Source organism: Pelophylax lessonae (assembly GCF_965119305.1).
Source record: "Pelophylax lessonae genome assembly, chromosome: 7".
In the NCBI taxonomy this organism is placed as follows: Eukaryota; Metazoa; Chordata; class Amphibia; order Anura; family Ranidae; genus Pelophylax; species Pelophylax lessonae.
This window is the reverse complement of record NC_138774.1, coordinates 190124080-190145220: the sequence shown is the minus strand read 5'-3', so window position 1 is coordinate 190145220 and position 21141 is coordinate 190124080. Positions and strand designations below refer to the sequence as shown.

At 42.8% G+C, this 21141-nt stretch overlaps 1 protein-coding gene across 1 annotated transcript in view; it reads left to right on the top strand.

Moving 5' to 3' along the window:
* ADAMTSL2 (ADAMTS like 2) overlaps positions 1-21141 on the top strand; it is a 144140-nt gene that overhangs the window by 15274 nt on the left and 107725 nt on the right. The window contains exons 3-8 of the mRNA XM_082262776.1: positions 8585-8703; positions 14867-15009; positions 17993-18068; positions 19298-19400; positions 20106-20251; positions 20354-20477. Coding sequence (XP_082118902.1) covers positions 8587-8703; positions 14867-15009; positions 17993-18068; positions 19298-19400; positions 20106-20251; positions 20354-20477 — 709 coding nt within the window. The 5' untranslated portion in view covers positions 8585-8586. The remainder of the gene's footprint in view (positions 1-8584; positions 8704-14866; positions 15010-17992; positions 18069-19297; positions 19401-20105; positions 20252-20353; positions 20478-21141) is intronic.

The following is a 21141-nucleotide window of genomic DNA, read 5'->3' as shown; positions in this document are numbered from 1 at the left end:
GTGTGAGGAGAGCGGCCATCTTCATGGCAACACTGCTAATGAGGGGTCCCTTTACCATTCAAGATAAGGAACTTAGGAGATGTGAAGTTATGTTGATCTAACATCATTTATGAATCAAGTGTGACGGACCTGGTGGCAGCCATCATTGGAGATACCGCTTATACTGGGTTTCCATATATGATCTATGCCCGTTTGACCTTTCCTAACCGAGGGTCAAACGTTCCGGTAAGGAGACTACTTTACTAGAACACGTGGTTTCTCCAAGATTTGGGATTTCAGTTGTATGGTGTCGGAATTCTTCCTTTTTCTTTCACTCATCACTGACCCTTAAGCACCTGGTCTCATGGACCCTGCATGCGCACGATGCTCTGGTGTTTCCTCCGGTGTTTGGGGCTCTCTCAGCAGTGGAGGGAATTTTGCTTCCCTGGGGACCTGCACGGCTCTCTGGCATGCACCACCATAATCAATGCGAATGTTTGATGTTGTGTTGTTTCTAATATTTTTCTTTTTTGTGTTTTTTGCCTCGTATAGCAATATGACCATCACTATACTGTATGCTATGCCCCTGAAGAAGCCCCTGTGGTGAAACATGTCGGGCGGGCGCTGAATATTGCCATAGTGGATGAACTCACAGCTTATTCACTTTTGAGCAACTATCAGCCACTTGATATGGTCCTATATATGTATATGCAGTCACTCATGTGATATATTTCATTGTCCATAGACATATTTGGTTTCTGTATGTTCTTGTATGTTCTCTATGTAAACCAACATTCATCCTAAAAAAATTTTCAATAAGATGAATTTTTTAATGTTTTTGAATAAAATCTATAATATTTTATATATTTTTTCTGTCTTTACTAAATTTTTCTAATTGGTACCGTAAAAAGTCCCATTCAAATTGGTGTATCCAAGCCCTCCTTTTCTCTCGTGTATACGAGAGCTCTGTGATTTCAGAGCTTCACTTATATTTAAGTACGGGGATGTTGGTACCAGATATTTTAAGCATATCTATAACGAACTCACTTTAAGACACACCTTAAACTCATACAAATGATCAGTGTTGATGGGGGAATCCTGTTCACAGTGCTATAGTGTTCTTGTGGCAGGGAGCCAGCAGGACACAATAATTACTACTAGCGGCTAGTAATTGCATTTAAATAAATCCAACAGGCTAGTTGTACTCAAGTTGATTGATGGATCGACCTAGGTGCAACTAGCCTGCCCATAGATAGATTGAATCTCGGTTGGTCTCCTTTGAACTGGCTGAGATTCGGTCCATCTATGGCCGGCTTTAGGCATTTATTGATCAACAGAATGCATACAAAAGTCCCAGGAGAGAGATCCTCCCTTACTTCTTGTCAAAGCACTGAGTCAGCGAATGTGCTGAAATCTCCTTGGTGGGGTCACAGACAGCGATTAAAACTTGACTTAGGTCCTAACCCCTCCTCACTCTATCCAAAACGTTCTGTCTGGTGTTTCGCTTAACATTTTATTTTAGAAAGGTTGTTGTATTCTTTTTTGACTTTGCGAGGCGATTAAAGGGTGGAGGCTCCATGCCACCTGATGAAGATGACATCTGCGCACTTGTTTGGAAAGGCAACAAGTGGAAGTGTGCTTGTCCCAGGACGCCACCTCCTCACTGAACAGCATCTGTCTTACAGTGAGGGGTGGGGTGTAACAGTCAGATACATTTCCTAGTCCAACACGCTGTGGCCAGGAGATAAATTTGAAGGCTCCTTAGAGAGTCAAAGCAGCAGATTTCTGCACATCTGCACCCAGGATGTATTAGTTTACAAGAAGCTTCTGTTCACCATTGATGGTCCAGTTGTTTAATAAAAATATTGGTTCTATGTTTGTTATTGTTTTTTTTTTTTTTTTCCGGAAGCCTTGTTTATTTTTTTACCTTGTAATTAAATGTGTGCAGGGTTAAGTGCCGGTTCACATTTGGGTGATGCGGGAACGCTGCGAATATACAGCATGTTCCCGCATCGCATCCGCACCCCTGGCAGTTCACACTGCCATATGCGATAGGCTGGGGGTGTCAATTAAAAGTTAACGACACCCCCAGATCAGATCGCATATCGCAGTACGATCTGAAAGTTCGCACAGAATCGGATCGCACTAGTGTGAACCACCATGTGATCTGATTCTGCTGTGGACCAAAAAAAGGGTCCTGTGCGTGTTTTTGTGCGATTGCGGTGCAAATTCAGCCATACAGCCATACAAACCGCACAGAGATCGCATGTAATTTAAAGAGCAGTGCGCTCCGAATTACATGCGATCTCTGTGATCGCACTAATGTGAACCGGCACTTAACCCTGCACACATTTACAGAAAGAATTCCAGAACTCGTTTTAAAGCAGACCTAACATCGGATATGTTTGTGTAGATTAATATAAATCTGTGTGCAGCCTATGGACATTCATGTGTTTACATATTTCTAACAAGCAGGAATAGAGTTTCAAACCAGGCCCCTGCGCTATCACAGCAGAAGTAAGGAAATGACGAAATAATTGGGAAAAACAGAAGGAGAGCTGCAGCTCCTAGTTCAGCCTAACCAAGAAACTGAGTATATAGCAAAAATAGTAAGGTAATGGAGCTGCGCTTGTCCAGTGGGTGTATAACAAAAATTGTTTATACAATTGTCACTGTAAAGTGATAATAATGCAAAGAAATGATTGAATCATATAAAAATATAATATGGCTGAAGTGCTGTGGGTAATCCAAGATAGCAATAGTGTGCTTACAAATATAAAGTGACTACAGTGCCAATACTGTGAGTGGTGACAGTGGTGAAAAATATAATATGGCTGAAGTGCTGTGGGTAATCCAAGATAGCAATAGTGTGCTTACAAATATAAAGTGACTACAGTGCCAATACTGTGAGTGGTGACAGACTATGTGACACCACAAGAAATCAATAAAGAATATTTAAAATCTTGATAATGCAGGATCATATGTTGAAAGCAATAAAGCAGTCCATAAGTAAAATGAATAAACAAGATAATGTGTCTTCAGTGCCAATATTGTGAATGGTGACTGGGTGACACCAATAATTAATAAGAAAAATCTAGTAAATCATACAAGGCCATATACTGAAAGCAATAAGACAGTCCGTAAGAAATAAATATTGAATGTATGAATCACACCATAAAAGTATATGAACGCGAGTAAAAAGCGAGATCTTGTGAGTGGTAATCCCGCTGGGAGTACAGGTGAACTAATCAGGAGGAGCCCTATACCCGGAAATGACGTTACGAACGGAACTCGATCTCCATAGCGTTTGTTTTGTGGTTTATGCTGAATGAAATTCTACTAAATGTAAGTGCATATCTACGTACATGGAAATAAAAGTATAGAATTACTGCACCATGATAGTCCTTTGTTTTTGAGCCAAACAAGGAGGATAGCACAAGGAAAGTGGACCGAATCGGTCATTGGTGGATAGAAGTCCAGGAAATTTCAACCTAAGGGGAATCCATATCGGTGACCCATAACGAATAGAGTCTAAAGAGAACAACATCTACCCATATTCTTGAAATATACCAGAGGCTTATTTTTCTTGCTTTTAAGGTGAGAGTTTGGCACACATAGAGGTGACACACAAGGTGGAGGAATCAAGTCACTTTACCCACACTAAGCACGTCCACAAAGAGAAAGGATTGTAATTTTATTTTGGAACACCTTGGACTCTTTCTTTGGAAACGATTTTAATATATATATATATGAACTTCTACTGTATTTATTTCTTTTTTTCACTTATTGGAATCACTCTTTAAGATTTATAAGGTGATTATAGGAGTCACGTAGCACTTTAGATGAGCACCTATATATGTCCAATTTTTTATCGATCGACTTGTTGACTGTATCTACTTTTTTAAGAATATTTATGGTATTGATGGAATATTTATTTATTGAGTTGTTGCAATAATCGCTGCCAGCACACTTGGACATCGAATAGACACACATCGATCGAGGTTTCACATATCTGTATATCTAGGAAGCACATTGCACTTTGATTCACTTATCTAAATTAAGCACCATTCCCAACTACAAAGCACATTTTCAACACTTTAGCACTCAGCACTTTTTTCAAAACCGGATTTATTGACACACACTCATCATCATTTAATACACACTCATCGATTAACTCTAGAGAAATACAAACATCCAGCCCCTGAAGTGCACCACTACCCCCATTACAATAATCAGGGGGGTTACTTTAACACCAACAGTGAAATAAGGATGCCATTCTTCCGGGTGTACTACACCCTTACCTTACTGCTGTAAGATTACAGCATAAAAGAGGGGAGGCCTCCTGACACTCCAGTAATCATCCAGGGGGGGATGGTTTTGAGGGTGCCGTAGTACCTTTAAGGATACCGCTTGTGGCAGGGATTCCTGGTGATCCTATATCCTTCCAGGGGGGGCGTCATGGTATCCTAGGAACACTCCCGGTAGGATGCGGAGCAGAAAAGAGAGGCTCTTCTTGTGTAGTATTTTGGTAAAGTTTATTAAAACAAAATAGTAACTTACATTTAGACCCAGTTCACACTGGGGCGACCTGTCAGGCGACAGGTCGCCTGCCATAGAGAGGCTGTGGACCCGTTCTAATAGGAGCGACACAAGTCGCTCCGACTTAGAAAAAGGGTCCGGAGCTTCTTTGGGGCGACCCGGAGCGACCTGCATAGACTTCAATGTTATGAAGTCCGTGTTGGCCGCCTCCGAGGTCGCGGTGCGAGCAGCGCGCCGCGACCTATGAGGTCGCCCCGGCAAGTCGGATCGCCCCAGTGTGAACGGGGCCTTAGGTAGACTTTCAACGGTGTGGAAATACCGAGGCTCTAGGTCCGAGCCGCCTGTGATGCCGCACTTCTGAGTTTGCCTTACATCTTGACGCGTATCGCCACGGTCACGGGACTTCTTCAGGAGATGAGAGTTTCAAACCAGCCTTCCTTGATCTATGTGGCTGTGGGCACTGTGGAGCAATTCATCTTCAAAACTTATAGCTAAAGCATTGTTCTTCAAGTTGGTTCTTTGAGAAGCTCAGCTCCTCCCTCTTAGAAGACCTGTTCTGTGTTTACATTAAAGATTAGAATGCTGTTTATACTTACACGTCCGGACAATAGGTCCCTAAGAATCCTCCCACTTCCCACTCCTTCCCCAAACCACCTTGAATATTTCCCAGTCTCGGTATTGCAAGCTTAAAGATGACTAAACTAAATCTGCAATCTGCAATCAACCCCCCCCCCCATTTTATTTTCTTCCCTTTCCTTCTTCGCCAATCAAACCTGGGAATATTGAGTCCTAAGATGCAACACTTTTTGTACCTCAACTCGAGCCGGAACAAGGTCATCTAGTGCCCAGGGAAAAGATGCCAAACTGTACCCCCTCCTCTTCCGTTAGGGTTAGCAGTGATGTCACGGTCACTACTCCTGTCAGCCTTGTAACAGAAGAAACTGGCACAGGGCGCCCCCATCCATACAATAAACTTTTGCACCAAGGGCAACTCCACCTCTTTCCCATCCCTTGTCCCGGCCCTGCCTGGGCCCATCCAATCAGGGTTGCTAAAGGTACTGGGCAGGGAGATGATGGATGGTTAGGGTTAACAGTGATGAATGGCTAAGTCTAGCAGTGATGTTGCTGTCTCCACACCTATCAGCCCTGTAACAGAAGCAACTGGAACAGGACGCCCCCATCCCTACAATAAACTGTTGCACCAAGGGCAGCTTCTCCTCCTGCCCACCCCTTGTCCCGGCCCTGCCTGGGCCCAGCCAATCAAGGTGGCCAAAGGTACGGGGCAGGGAGAAGATGTATGGTTAGAGTTAGCAGTGATGGATGGTTAGGAATAGCAGTAATGTTGCTGTCACCACTTCTGTCAGCCTTGAAACAGAAGCAACTGGCACAGGGCGCCCCCATAATTACAATAAACCATTGCATCCAGGGCAGCCGCCCTTCCTGACAACCTCTTATCCCGGCCCTGACCTCAACTACTGAATTACCATATGTACTTAAAGTGGTTCCAAAGGTAAAACGTTTTTTTACCTTATTCATTTCCCTGCATTAGGTTAAAACATTTTAGCATTTGCTGTGGAATAACCCCCCCCCCCCTTTCCCAAACACTTACCTGAGTCTTATATCTGTGCTTGGCTGCATCTGGTCTCTCCTCTATCCCCATTCACACAGGCTTATCCTATTCCTCTACCTTTATTCTGCTAGCTTCCAACAATGTTTTTGGTTTATGTCACTACCAACCCCCAAGGCCTTATTTTTCTGCACTTGTATGACAGGTGCATACAATTTAAATGTCGTATGTCATTTTTAACAGCAGGCCCTGTCCCTTTGCCCTGCTAACTGTGAGGGCTCACGGTGTTCAGGCACCACCAACACCAAAGGCCAATTTTTGGCACCTGTGTAGTACATGCAATTTCAAATTTGCATGGAATTATTACCAGCAGGTCCCATTCCTGCACCCAGCAAAAGTAACTGCAAGGCCTTGGTTACGGTGTTAAGGCACCACCTACGGCAAAGGCCCAATTTTTGGTACTGGTATAGCACATGCAATTTCAAATTTGTATGGAATTCTTACCAGCAGGTCCCATTCCTGCACCCAGCAAGAGTAACTGCAAGGCCCTGGTTACGGTGTTCAGGCACCAACTACGGCAAAGACCCAATTTTTGGCACTTGTATAGCACATGTAATTTCAAATTTGTATGCAATTCTTACCAGCAGGCCCCTTCCTGCACCCAGCAAGAGTAACTGCGAGGCCTTGGTTACGGTGTTCAGGCACCACCAACGGCAAAGGCCCAATTTTTGGAACTTGTATAGCACATGCAATTTCAAATTTGCATGCAATTCTTACCAGCAGGTCCTATTCCTACACCCAGCAAGAGTAACTGCGAGGCCTTGGTTACGGTGTTCAGGCACCACCAACCGCAAAGGCCCAATTTTTGGCACCTAAATGACAAGTACATGCGATTTCAAATTTGTATGGATTTTTTAGCAGCAGGGCCCGTTCCTGCGCCCAGCAAGAGTAACTGCGAGGGGTTACGGTGTTCAGGCACCACCAACAAACAAGGCCCAATTTTTCTGCACCCGTATGACAAGTACATGCAATTTGAAATTTGTATGTATATTTATATATGACATTTTTTGCTTTAGAAATGCCAGTATAGCTGCAGCAGGCTACATACATCGTAGAAATGCTCTACTTTACAGGCACATTCAGGGGACCTCCAGGCACGATATTTGAAGGAATTTTTCATTTTTATAGTTTCACTTTAATCCTCATTAAAATCAGTAAATCACTGCTCCTTTAAAAACGATTGTTTTCATTGCTACATGTTCCCCAGGTCAGGACCCGGACCCCCATACACTTTTTTGGGCAATAACTTGCATTTAAGCCTTCAAAATTAGGCTGTTTGATTTTTGAGGCTCGAGTCCCATAGACTTCAATGGGGTTTGTTTGTTCGAACAAACTTTTCCTCTGTTCGCAAAGTTCTGATGCGAATCGAACCGGGGTGTTCGGCTCATCACTTTGTATCTGTTTACTCAATGAAAATATATGAACTGTACATGTTACAATCTGACTGTATAGTATCTATAAAATATCCCTTATATTTACCAAATCCGTGTTATATGAGGACCTAGCTAAACTATCCAATAATTTTTTTTCCACTTAGGCGAAGCACTGCACTAAATAGTTGATTGTACAATCAGACATGTATGGTGGGGACTTATTGGAGAGGCAGTAGGCTAGTTAAAGGGTAACTCCACTTTCGTGGGGAATAAAATCAGTAAATAAAAAAAAAATAATATAGCATATACAATTGCGACACAAATCATATTGTAATTGAATGTTATTAAAAATTACCTTTCCTTTTAATCTGCAGCTGTTGTAATTTTCTGAAAATGCAATGCAATATGGCTACCTAGAGCTGTTCTGTACACAGAATGTATACTGACCACACCCCAGAAACATAATTTCCTGCTTGCGTGATTGGCTCACCAATTTTCCCAGACGTCTGCCTAAGATACAAGTCAGATTTCTGGCATCCCCTGCAATAAAAATTTAATTTTTGGTGAGATACTCCCAATAGGAACATGTCTAAAGGGATGCAGGCCCAGCAGCTTTTCCTCATTAGTGCCCTGCAGCTGCCACAGCTGATAGATAATTATGAAACCGCTCCCATTAAACCTACTCAGCACAGAGGCACAGATGAACAAACAATGATTTCTTCAGAATAACAAAAGGTAGGAATCTGCAACAAAGTTTGTTAAAATCCTTTTAATGTACAGAGAACACCCAGAGGAGAATGTTTTTTTTCTCAATAAAAGTGGAGTTACGCTTTAAAGCAGCAGGGGGATGGAGATTCTGTGAAATCCAGGTTACAAACTGATGTGTGCTATATGGGCTGATAGGTAATACTTTTTTAGCCATTAAATTGAAATGACATTGCATCATTAAATGACAAGAAGATCAAGTTTAAATAGTGTAATGATTTATTAATAAAACTGAAATATTTAAAAATATGAAGCCTGCCTGACAGTCCTAAAAGAATTGCTTTTTGTCTCTGTCTTCTAGAAATGAGCATTACCCCAGTAAACAGACAGCTATTCCTATTTATTATCCGGAAAAACCTGAACCAGGGGTTGATACCTCTGCTTATGATATTGGGAAATGTCACTTTCTCTATAACGCAGGTAAGCACTTGTCTCCACAATCAATTAGTGCAGCACCGATGTCTTTATTGAGCACATAGGAAGTATCGAAGGTGCATACAGCTCCTCAGTGGGTGGGGCATAAGCTATTACCCTTGTTGTCCTCCCCTGAGGGGATTTTGATTCATACTATGCTAGGGAGAGATTATTAAAAAGAATATACTGTAAATATATATATATATATATATACTGTACATACTACAGTGCATCTAGAAAGTATTCACAGGGCTTCACGTTTTCTACATTTTGTTATGTTACAGCCTTATTCCAAAATGGAATAAATTCATTATTTCCCTCAAAATTCTACAAATAATACCCCATAATGACAATGTGAAAGAAATTTGTTTGAAATCTTTGCACATTTATTTAAAATTAAAAATTAAAAAAAAAAGTATCACAGCCTTTGCCATGACACTCATAATTAAGCTCAGGTGCTTCCTGTTTCCACTGATCCTCCTGGAGATGTTTCTACAACTTGATTGGAGTCCACCTATGGTAAATTCAGGTAATTGGACATGATTTGGAAAGGCACACGCCTGTCTATATAAAGGTCCCACAGTTAAAAGTGCATGTCAGAGCACAAACCAAGCCATGAAGTCCAAGGAATTGTCTGTAAACCCCAGAGACATTATTATATTGAGATTTGGGGAAGGGTACAGAAAAATATATGCAGCATTGAAGGTCCCAATGAGCACAGTGGCCTCCATCATCCATAAATAGAAGAAGTTTGGAACCACCAGGACTCTTCCTAGAGCGTGCCGTCCCGTCAAACTGAGCGATCGGGGGAGAAGGTCCTTAGTCAGGGAGGTGACCAAGAACCCGATGGTCACTCTGACAGGGCTTCAGCGTTTCTCTGTGGAGAGAGGAGAACCTTACAGAAGAACAACCATCTCTGCAGCACTTCACCAATCAGGCCTGTATGGTAGAGGGGCCAGACGGAAGCTAGTAAAAGGCACATGACAGCCCGTCTGGAGTTTGCCAAAAGGCACTTGAAGGACTCTCTGACCATAAGAAACAAAATTATCTGGTCTGATAAAACAAAGATTAAACTCTTTGGCCTGAATGGCAAGCATCATGTCTGGAGGAAACCAGGCACCGCTCATCACCTGACCAATACCATCCCTACAGTGAAGCATGATGGTGGCAGCATCATGCTGTGGGGATGTTTTTCAGTGGCAGGAACTGGGAGACTAGTCAGGATTGAGGAAAAGATTAATGCGGCAATGAAAAGAGTCATCCTTGATGAAAACCTGGTCTAGAGCGCTTTAGACCTCAGTCTGGGACGAAGGTTCATCTACCAACAGGACAGCAAACCTAAGCACACAGCCAAGATAACAAAGGAGTGCCTATAGGACACTTCTGTGAATATCCTTGAGTGGCCCAGCCAGAGCCCAGACTTGAACCCGATTGAACATCTCTGGAGAGCTCTGAAAATGCCTGTGTCAAAAATAGGTGTGTCAAACTTGTAGCATCATACTCAAAAAGACTTAAGGCTGTAATTGGTGCCAAAGGTGCTTCAACAATGTATTGAGCAAAGGCTATGAATACTTGTGTACATGGTATTTTTTCATTTTTTATTTTAAATAAATTTGCAAAGGTTTCAAACAAACTTCTTTCACGTTGTCATTATGGGGGTATTAAAAAAAGGTTTTGTTACGGTGTCCTTTGGGCAGGGCCAGGATGCCGACAGACACCGTAACATAACGAAATCTACACTCCGGGTTCGTAACTAAAGCCAGAAGGCGTAACATACACGTGAATACCCTAGTGTCGGGCAGACACAATGAAATGTTAGTGTATCTTAAACATGTCTTAAATAAATTGTTTTAATGCAAAATTACGCTATGGATGCCTTTCTTTCTCTTTCATACCTTACCTTGTATATTTCTGAGTCGTAATATTTATGGATTAAATGGGAAAATCCATCTTGGGATTTTAAACCAATCTGTTGTAAAATATTTATATTGTTTGAGGCATGATTGCTGGTTTATAATTTTACCAGCTCCCTATCTGGGGAATTAATTTAGGAAAAACATGGTGGAAAGAGCACAGCTGGGTGATTTCTCACGAGTGAATACAGTGAATAGATCATCGAGTAAACCACATATTGTCTTCAGCACTTTTTGGCACTTTTGGGTCTTTATTCATATATAACTGATTTTATTTCTTCTACCTTTCGTAATACATATTTTTATTATATGAACTTAATATTTAATGATTTATATGAAATAATTATTTTTTTGCACTTTTGCAGTGTATATCACACAAAAAATTACTTCCTAATTCTGATTTTTCATAAACCGCACTGTGAATGAGAAATCGCTATTTACTTTTTTTGCACAGTGTATAATACACCAATTACTATTTTTCATATTTTTATATATTTTATATATATTTTATATATTTTTTATATATTTTATGTATTTTTTTATTTTATTCATTGCATGTATTGATATTTTGTATCGGTGGTAATTGTGATTTTCTATATCATTTGGTCAACCTAAGGGGAATACAAACATGCGCTGATTATTTATGATAAAAAAAATTATGGGGGTATTGTTTGTAGAATTTTGAGGAAAATAATGAATTGAATCCATTTTGGAATAAGGCTGTAACATAACAAAATGTGGAAAAAGTGAAGCGCTGTGAATACTTTCTGGATGCACTTTATATACAGTATCTCACAAAAGTGAGTACAACCCTCACATTTTTGTAAATATTTTATTATATCTTTTCATGTGACAACGCTGAAGAAATTACACTTTGCTACAATGTAAAGTAGTGAGTGTACAGCTTGTATAAGGCCCCGTTCACACTGGGGAGATCCGACTTCCTGGGGCGACCTCCGAGGTCGCGGTGCCAGCAGCGCGCCGCGACCTCGGAGCGGCCGGCACGGACTTCATAACATTGAAGTCTATGACGGTCACTCCGGGTCGCCCCAAAGAAGCTCCGGACCCTTTTTCTAAGTCGGAGCGACTTGTGTCGCTCCTATTAGAACGGGTCCGCAGCTTCTCTATGGAAGGCGACCTGTGAGGCGACCAGGTCGCCTCACAGGTCTCCCCAGTGTGAACGGGGACTAACAGTGAAAATTTGTTGTCCCCTCAAAATAACTCAACATATTAATGTCTAAACCGCTGGCAACAAAAGTGAGTACACCCTTTTTTTTTTCCAAAATCACCCTTTAGTCAAAATGTCCAAATTGGGCCCAAAGTGTCAATATTTTGTGTGGCCACCATTATTTTCCAGCACAGACTTAACCCTCTTGGGCATGGAGTTTACCAGAGCTTCACAGGTTGCCACTGAAGTCCTCTTCCACTCCTCCATGACCACATCATGGAGCTGGTGGATGTTAGAGACCTTGCCCTTCTCCACCTTCCATTTGAGCATGCCCCACAGATGCTCAATAAGGTTTAGGTCTGGAGACATGCTTGGCCAGTCCATCACCTTTACCCTCAGCTTCTTTAGCAAGGCAGGGGTTGTCTTGGAGGTGTGTTTGGGGTCGTTATCATGTTGGAATACTGCCCTGAGGCCCAGTCCCAGAAGGGAGGGGGATCATGCTCTGCTTCAGTATGTCACAGTACATGTTGGCATTCATGGTTCCCTCAATGAACTGTAGATCCCCAGTGCCGGCAGCACTCATGCAGTGCCAGACCATGACATTGCCACAACCATGCTTGACTGTAGGCAAGACACACATGTCTTTGTACTCCTCAGTCCTCACCTGGTTGCTGCCACACACGCTTGACACCATCTGAATCCAATAGGTTTATTTTGGTCTCATTAGACCACAGGACATGGTTCCAGTAATCCATGTCCTTAGTCTGCTTGTCTTCAGCAAACTGTTTGTGGGCTTTCTTGTGCATCATCTTAAGAAGAGGCTTCCTACTGGGATGACAGCCATGCAGACCAATTTGATTCAGTGTGCGGCGTATGGTCTAAGCACTGACAGGCTGTCCCCCAACCCCTTCAACCTCTGCAGCAATGCTGGCAGCACTCATACGTCTATTTCCCAAAGACAAACTCTGGATATGACGCCGAGCATGTGCACTCAACTGCGAGGCCTGTTCTGAGTGGAACCTGTCCTGTTAAACCGCTGTATGATCTTGGCCTTGGTCTTCTTATAGGTTAGGCCATCTTTATGTAGAGCAACAATTCTTTATTTTCAGATCTTTAGAGAGTTATTTGCCATGAGGTGCCATGTTGAACTTCCAGTAACCAATATGAGAGAGTAAAAGTAATAACACCAAATTGAACACACATGCTCCCCATTCACATCTGAGACCTTGTAACACTAATGAGTCACATGACACCAGGGAGTGAAAATGGCTAATTGGGCCCAGTTTAGTCATTTCCACTTAGGGTGTACTCACTTTTGTTGCCAGCAGTTTAGACATTAATGGCTGTGTGTTGAGTTATTTTGAGGGGACAGCACATTTTTCACTGTTATACAAGCTGTACACTCACTACTTTACTAAAAGCAAAGTGTAATTTCTTCAGTGTTGTCACATGAAAAGATATAATAAAATATTTACAAAAATGTGAGGGGTGTGCTCACTTTTGTGAGATACTGTGTGTGTATGTATATATATATATATTATACAGTGTATGTATATATATATATATATATATATACACACACACATACACTATATTGTCAAAAGTATTGGGACGCCTGCCTTTACACGCACATGAACTTTGATGGCATCCCAGTCTTAGTCTGTAGGGTTCAATATTGAGCTGGCGCAGCCTTTCCAGCTATAACAGCTTCAACTTTTCTTGGAAGGCTGTCCACAAGGTTTAGGTGTGTGTCTTTGGGAATGTTTGACCATTCTTTCAGCAGCGCATTTGTGAAGTCAGGCACTAATGTTGGATGAGAAGGCCTTGCTCGCAGTCTGCATTCTAATTCATCCCAAAGGTGTTCAATTGGGTTGAGGTGAGGACTCTGTGTGGGCCAGTCAAGTTCCTCCACCCCAAACTCGCTCAACTATGTCTTTATGGACCTTGCTTTATGCACTGGTCCAAATCATTTGGTGGAGGGAGGATTATGGTGTGGGGTTGTTTTTCAGGGGTTGGGCTTGGCCCCTTAGTTCCAGTGAAGGGAACTCTTATAGCTTCAGCATACCAAGACAGACATTTTGAACAATTTCATGCTCCCAACTTTGTAGGAATAGTTTGGGGATGGATCCCTCCAACATGATTACGCAGCAGTGCACAAACAAGGTCCATAAAGACATGGATGAGCGAGTTTGGGGTCGAGGAATTTAACTGGCCTGCACAGAGTCCTGACCTCAACCCGATAGAACACCTTTGGGATGAATTAGAGTGCAGACTCTGAGCCAGGCCTTCTCGTTCAACATCAGTGCCTGACCTCACAAATGCGCTTCTGGAAGAATGATCAGACATTCCCATAGACACACTCCTAAACCTTGTGGACAGCCTTCCCAGAAGAGTTAAAGCCGTTTTTGCTGCAAAGAGTGGGCCAACTCAATATTGACCCCTACGGACTAAGACTGGGATGCCATTAAAGTCCATGTGCTTGTAAAGGCAGGTGTCCAAATACTTTTGACAATATAGTGTATATTGGTTTGGCTTTTTTTTTTTAAACTCCTGGACCATTTTTTGGGATACTTGTTACCATGGTGTGGCAAGGCTCATTTTTGAAGTATGAGCGAACACTTATACTTGCCAACATCCTACATAGTGTAGTAAGGCCATTTTATAAAGATTTGTAAAATCTTGCTTTGATTTCACTGCATATTAAAAAAAAAAAAAAGCACAAAAACAATTACGCAATTTTGATGAAAAAGTAAAGAAAAATGTGCAAAGTTCTAAAAAGTATTAACATTACCTTCAGCATGCAAACCGTTTAAATTGAGTTTGCATATTTCCTTATGTTACGGTGGTTTCTTCCTATCATTTAAAAATGTAGCGAGAGGTTGATTGGAATCAGATGGAATGGCCCCAGAGCTTGGTAGAGATAATATACTTTGAGTTCCTCCTTGGAGGGAGAGTGGTACAGATGGCTCTGCTCTATGTACTGCATAAAAACCAAATACAGGAAATCAACCACAACTATTACCTAACCATAGTGATTCAAGTTATTATTGTGTTTTCTTCCCAAAACTTGGACGTGAACAACACACAGGACATAACTCAGACGTCCAACAGCTTGGAAGAAGGGGCTGATGTGACAACCTTCTGGTGGGGGGAGTGGACCAAGTGGACTGCATGTACCCGCACCTGCGGCGGAGGAGTGAAGTCTCAGGAGAGGCACTGCCTCCGACAGAGGTGGGGCAGCTGAATGCACATTGTTATCCACTGTACGTAGTCCAAAGCAGAAATATCCAGCAGCAACAATTATACTATTCAAGAGTTAGCAAGTCATGTCTCTTCCCATAATCTTATAATGGAGATTTCACTGAAACAATGTAATGATGTAGTAATGACTTTTTAACGTTCACAATGACATTGCAGAGTAATCATCCGTAGAAAAGCAGCACTTATGCTGACTTCTTTTTTAATTTTCGCACACTGTATTAGAAAGTTAGTATTTGGTCAGGAATTAGTGCACTGCATTATGTTTTAGCCCTCTTTTCTTGTCATCTGATTCCCTTTTTTCATAAGTAAATGATACACTATATTGGTAAAAGTATTGGGATGCCTGCCTTTATACGCAGATGAACTTTAATGTCGTCCCAGTCTTAGTCTGTAGGGTTCAATATTGAGTTGGCCCATCATTTGCAGCTATAACAGCTTCAACTCTTCTGGGAAGGCTGTCCACAAGGTTTAGGAGTGTGTCTATGGGAATGTTTGAACATTCTTCCATAAGCGCATTTGTGAGGTCAGGCACTGAAGTTGTAAGAGAAGGCCTGGCTCGCAGTCTGCACTCTAATTCATCCCAAACGTGTTCTATTGGGTTGAGGTCAGGACTCTGTGCAGGCCAGTCAAGTTCCACCACCCCAAACTCGCTCTTCCATGTCTTTATGGACCTTGCTTTGTGCTCTGGTCCAAATCATATGATGTGGGGTTGTTTTTAAGGGGTTGGGCTTGGCCCCTTAGTTCCAGTGAAGGGAACTCTTAACCACTTGCCGACTGCCGCACGACTATTTGTGACGGCAGTCAGCCCCTCACAGGCAGAGTGACGTAGATCTACGTCGCTAGCCTGTGAGGGTCTAGGGCGCGAGCGTGCGCCCCCAGAGGCGCGCTCCCGCTCCCGCGTGGTCACGGACCCCCCCGCACGTGTGACCGGCGGACCCGATGTCCGCCCGTCACTCGGCGATCGTCGGTGCAGAGGGAGAAAGGCAGGCGGCTAGTGTAAACAAGCCGCCTGTCATTCTTCCCTGTGTAGAAACAGTGATCACATGGTTCTACTATGTAGGACCGTTGATCACTGTTTCTACAGCTCAAGCCACAGCCAATCACAGTTAGAATCACGCCCCTAGGGACACACACAGTCCCTCCCTCTCAAATAAAGTTAACCCCTTCACTACCAGTGTCATTTTGCAGTAACAGTGCATATGTATAGCACTGATTACTGCAGTAATGTCCCTGGTAACCCCAAAAGTGTCAAAAATGTCAGTCAAGGGTCCGATCTGTCCGCCGCAATGTCGCAGTACCGCAAAAAAAATCGCAGATCGCCGCCATTACGCGTTAAAAAAAACAACAAAAATGACAAAAATCTTTCCCTTTGTTAGTAAACGCGATAACTTTTGCGCAAACCAATCAAAATACGCTTTTTGCGATTTTGTTTTACCAAACATATGTAGCATAAAACAAATTGGCTGAAAATGTTAAAAAATTTTGATTTTTACATTTTTTTTTGGGGGGAATTTCATATTAAAAAATGTGAAAAATATTGCTATTTTTGCAAAATTGACGCTCTTTTTTTGTTTATAGCGCATGATCAAAAAATCACACATGTGATCAAATACCACCAAAAGAAAGCTCTATTTGTGGGAAAAAAAGGACGTCAAATTCGTTTAGGTACAGTGTTGCACGACTGCGCAATTGTCCGTTAAAGTCACGCAGTGCCGAATCGCAAAATAGGCCCTGGTCAGGAAGGGGGTAAAATCTTCAGGGGCTTAAGTGGTTAAGGCGTCAGCATACCAGACATTTTGGACAATTTCATGCTCCCAACTTTGTGGGAACAGTTTGGGGATGGCCCCTTACTGTTCCAACATGACTGCGGACCAGTGCGCAAAGCAAGGTTCATAAAGACATGGATGAGCGAGTTTGTGGTGGAGGAACTTGACTGGCCTGCACAGAGTCCTGATCTCAATCCGATAGAACACCTTTGGGTGTATGACATGTCATCAGTGACATCAATGTGTAATTTTGACTTCCAGCCCTTAGTGCCTGAAACTGTTAGGTGGTTGGAGGGAGAGGAGGTGGAAGACAGGGAGAGTATGAAACTAATAAGGTGGTGATCAGAGAGTGGAAGAGGTTTGTTGGAGAGGTTGCATGGAGTGCATAGATAGGAGAGAACAAGGTCAAGGGTGTTGCCAGTGGAGTGTGTAGGAGCCTGTATCCATTGCTTCAGGTCAAGGGATGAGGTTAGACTGAGAAGTTTAGAAGCAGCATTAGTATTAGCATTAACAGGGATGTTGAAGTCACCAAGAATGATTGTGGGGATTTCAGAAGAGAGAAAGTTGGGTAGCCAGGCAGAGAAGTCACCAAGGAAGGTTGATACTGAAGCTTGTTTGTTTTTTATCTATCTAGCAATCATCAAACCTTTTTTAGTTTTGGATGTGAGTGAGGATGTTCTAGAACTCCTGTCGGGTTTTAAATGCTGTCTGTCTCCCTGCTGGAGAAATTCGTTTTCTCTATCTGTACTGGTAAACATATCACCAGGACTGAAAGTGATGGGAAATCTAAAATTGGCACTGTTTATGAACTCCTGTCACCTGTTCTGGTGACAGTTGTCTTAAAAAAGATTTCCCCTCCTCACTTCCTGTGAAGGGAAATCTGCAAAAAGCACCCCATTCTCCATCCAAAACGTATAGAATATTTTAGACAAAATTACTTTAAAACCATTGATTTCCCTTTTTTTAATGTAGCTTATTGCAGTTTTTGTTTTTGGGTTGTCAGTCATTTTAGGCTTTATGAGACTTACCAGAGTCTCTCTACACGGTCCTTGTAGCACTACATAGGAAGCTGGAAAAATGTCTTTCTTTTATTTTGAGTCCTGGGATAGGATAGAGACAACATATGCATAAGGGGGTTTTCTATAAAGGATCTTAGAAAAAATTGCTACCATTTTTTTTTATTTCAGGAGAAAACTGCTGAGTGGCCTTGGAAGTAAAAACTGTACAGGAACCTCCAAGAGATTCCACCTTTGTAAGGTGCAGGTAAGGGGGTCATAACAAGCTCAGCGGATGAACAGAGACTACCTTAAAGGATAAGTTCACATTTAATAGAAAAAAAATAAATGCACAATTTTTTGCAGGTAAAAAAATGTGCATTTTTTTTGGAGCCTGTAAAGCATTGCAACAACAATCACCAGATCGCTGGTGCCATGCAGTTCTCCAGCAGATCTGCCAGTGTATCTGTGTGCACGTACATCCCGTATGGGCAAGCAGATACAATCTGACAGGAAGAGAGAATGAACTACCATGGCGCTCCACAGCACAGGCTGCTGGACCTTGTCGTTTTCCATTCACAGGACACTGTGAATGAGTGACGTGGCTGGGACAGCTAGCAGGGGGCAGAAGATCCCCACTAGCTGTCATATAGAGGAACTGGGGAGTACCAAGGGCTGGTTCATTCGTAACATGTTACAGGGTACACCCTGAATATGGGTATAGCATATAACATGTTACGAAAGGTGAAATTATCCTTTAAAGCACAAAGGGAATGTTCCCAACCTAAAGAGAACCTATATTGTTGTCATCATAATTACTTCTGTGTGATATATCTAAGGATGACTTTTGGAGCTCACCATCTAGGCAGAGAACCTTCTTGGGACCTTACGGCTGCTAATCTTTTACTAGCTTGACATCATGCTAACATATGCCATCTCCCAGGCCCTTAGGGCCCTTTCACACACGGAGTTCTTCAGGAGGACTCCTTTTTCTCAGCGGGGGATAGATCCGCTGATCCCCCCGCTGAGCAGGAGGATGACAGCTGTTCTCCGTGCTGTGTGCAGAGACACAGCTGTCAGGTCCCCATGCATCTCTATGGGGGAATCGGATGGCAACGGACCATCTGTCCGTTCTCATCCGATCTCATCCGATCCGCTGGACGGATGGAAAATATGGTTTCGGGTCGGATGTCAGCGGACATGTCTCCGCTGACATTCGATGCCCCATAGAGATGCATGGGGTGACCGCTCAGATCCGCCAAAAAAACTGACAGGCGGATATGAACGGTCCGCCTGTGTGAAAGGGGCCTTAGTATGGATGACAGCATCAATTAACAGATCCTGTAGTGCTGTAAGAGGAATGTAAGTAACTACTGGGCTATTTGGCAGTGTTATGCATGCTCAAAAGCTGGAAGACAATGCATGCTATATTGACACAAGATCAGTTTAAATGAATCTAACAAAGCCTTTTTGGTTATGAATATTTTTCTATTTCAGGAATGTCCATCCAACAGCCGCAGTTTTCGGGAAGAGCAGTGTACATCGTTCAATTCGCACATATACAATGGCAAAACTTACCAGTGGAAACCACTATACCCTGGTAAGCAGCATTAATGATGGGATTGGCAGGATGAAAACACTAGATTTTGCTTCCCCTGTTCACACTGTGAGGAGGGGCCCTAAAGACACACTTCTTTTAAATCTTCTTAAATCAGTAAATATTAGCTTATGGTTGTGCTAAAGCAAATGTCTAAAATTAAAAGGCAGGTCCACCCAAAAAGTGATAATTTGGTTATAAGTGGAGTCTTACACACTCCAATGGCAGCATCTTTCCACTATAATTCCCAAAATGATAAGTCTCAGGAGAGAGGCTTTGCCTGAGAGTAGTGCCGGGACAATGTCACCTAGAAACCAGGGCGAATATGCCAAACTGTGATCCCCCCACCAAGATGCATGAGCATTATGTGTCGATAAACCCCCCCCCCCCCCCCGAAAAAAAACTGAGCCTAAATATGCATGATTACCCTCCTAAGCATAAATTCCCCCTTTTCCCAGTACAAATCGACCCCCTGCTGAAATCCCCCTCCCAGAATGCAACTTTGTCCCCCTAATCCCTCCCCCCCTAAAAGTTCCTCTCCAAGTACACATCCTCTACCCCCACTCCAAATCCTCCCTCCCAGCACAAATCCCCCCCATCTCCCCTCCTAGCACAAATCCCTCCCCCAAATGTCCCCCCCCTAGCACATACACCCCTCAAACAGCCCAGCGTCTTCTATAGTTCACATGGGTTTTTGGTGCCTCCTAGATGACTACGTGCACATCTCCAGCAAACCTTGTGATCTGCAGTGCACCACCATAGACGGTCAGAGACAGCTGATGGTCCAAGCCAGGGATGGAACATCCTGCAAGTACAGTGACTTCCGAGGGGTTTGTGTTTCTGGAAAATGTGAGGTTTGTGGAGACATTACTGTAGATTTGAAGACGTTCTTGGCAACTTTGGACACTTACCTCTCCTCTGTCTTTTCCTGACTGCTTTTCTCTCTTCCTCCGCAGCCGATAGGATGTGACGGGGTCTTGTTCTCCACCCACACCCTGGATAAGTGCGGCGTTTGTCAGGGAGATGGAAGTAGTTGCGTTCACATCACTGGGAACTACAGAAAAGGAACATCCCATCTTGGTAAATGCTTAGAGTCTTCCACCCTGTAGAATAAGTTTCTTCTCTCTGAGCAAAATGGATGCTCTTAGCATAGCCAACCAACAAAAAACTAATTTTAATACTTTTATGTTAGTATGGGGAAATGTGGTTGTTCTGAGGAAGAGCAACCGCTCTTCCTTCTGAGCTTAGTTTTTTCAATTTTAAGTAGTTTTAAAATATAAGAGCGTAAACCACAATCGGCTTTGGAGCGAAAGTGTAATATTAGAACTTAAATATATATATTATAGATTAGGAATAAATGAGAAATTCAGATATAGAAATAGAGAAAGACAAAAATTGAGGTAGGGGTATTTGTCTCTGTAACGGAAGTGTAAGTGGGACAGAACGCACATGGAGAGCAGGAGTGCCAACAAAGTCTTTTATTGAACGGTAGAGGGTAGGCTCACAAAGAAAGGGGCCAAAACAAAGGTGCCCAGGGTCAGACCCAACGTGGGTAGGACAGAGTTCCAGATAACAGGGGTAGTCCATAACAGGGGGCTCCTGATAGAACGGGCAAAGTCCTGGCCAGTGAGGGATTGGGACACACACGGGTCCGGACAAACAATCAGGTGACACAGTCCAGGCAGAGTTCTGGTAGGCCCAGGGTTAATCCACTCACCAGGAGGCAGGTACAGGATTAATCCAC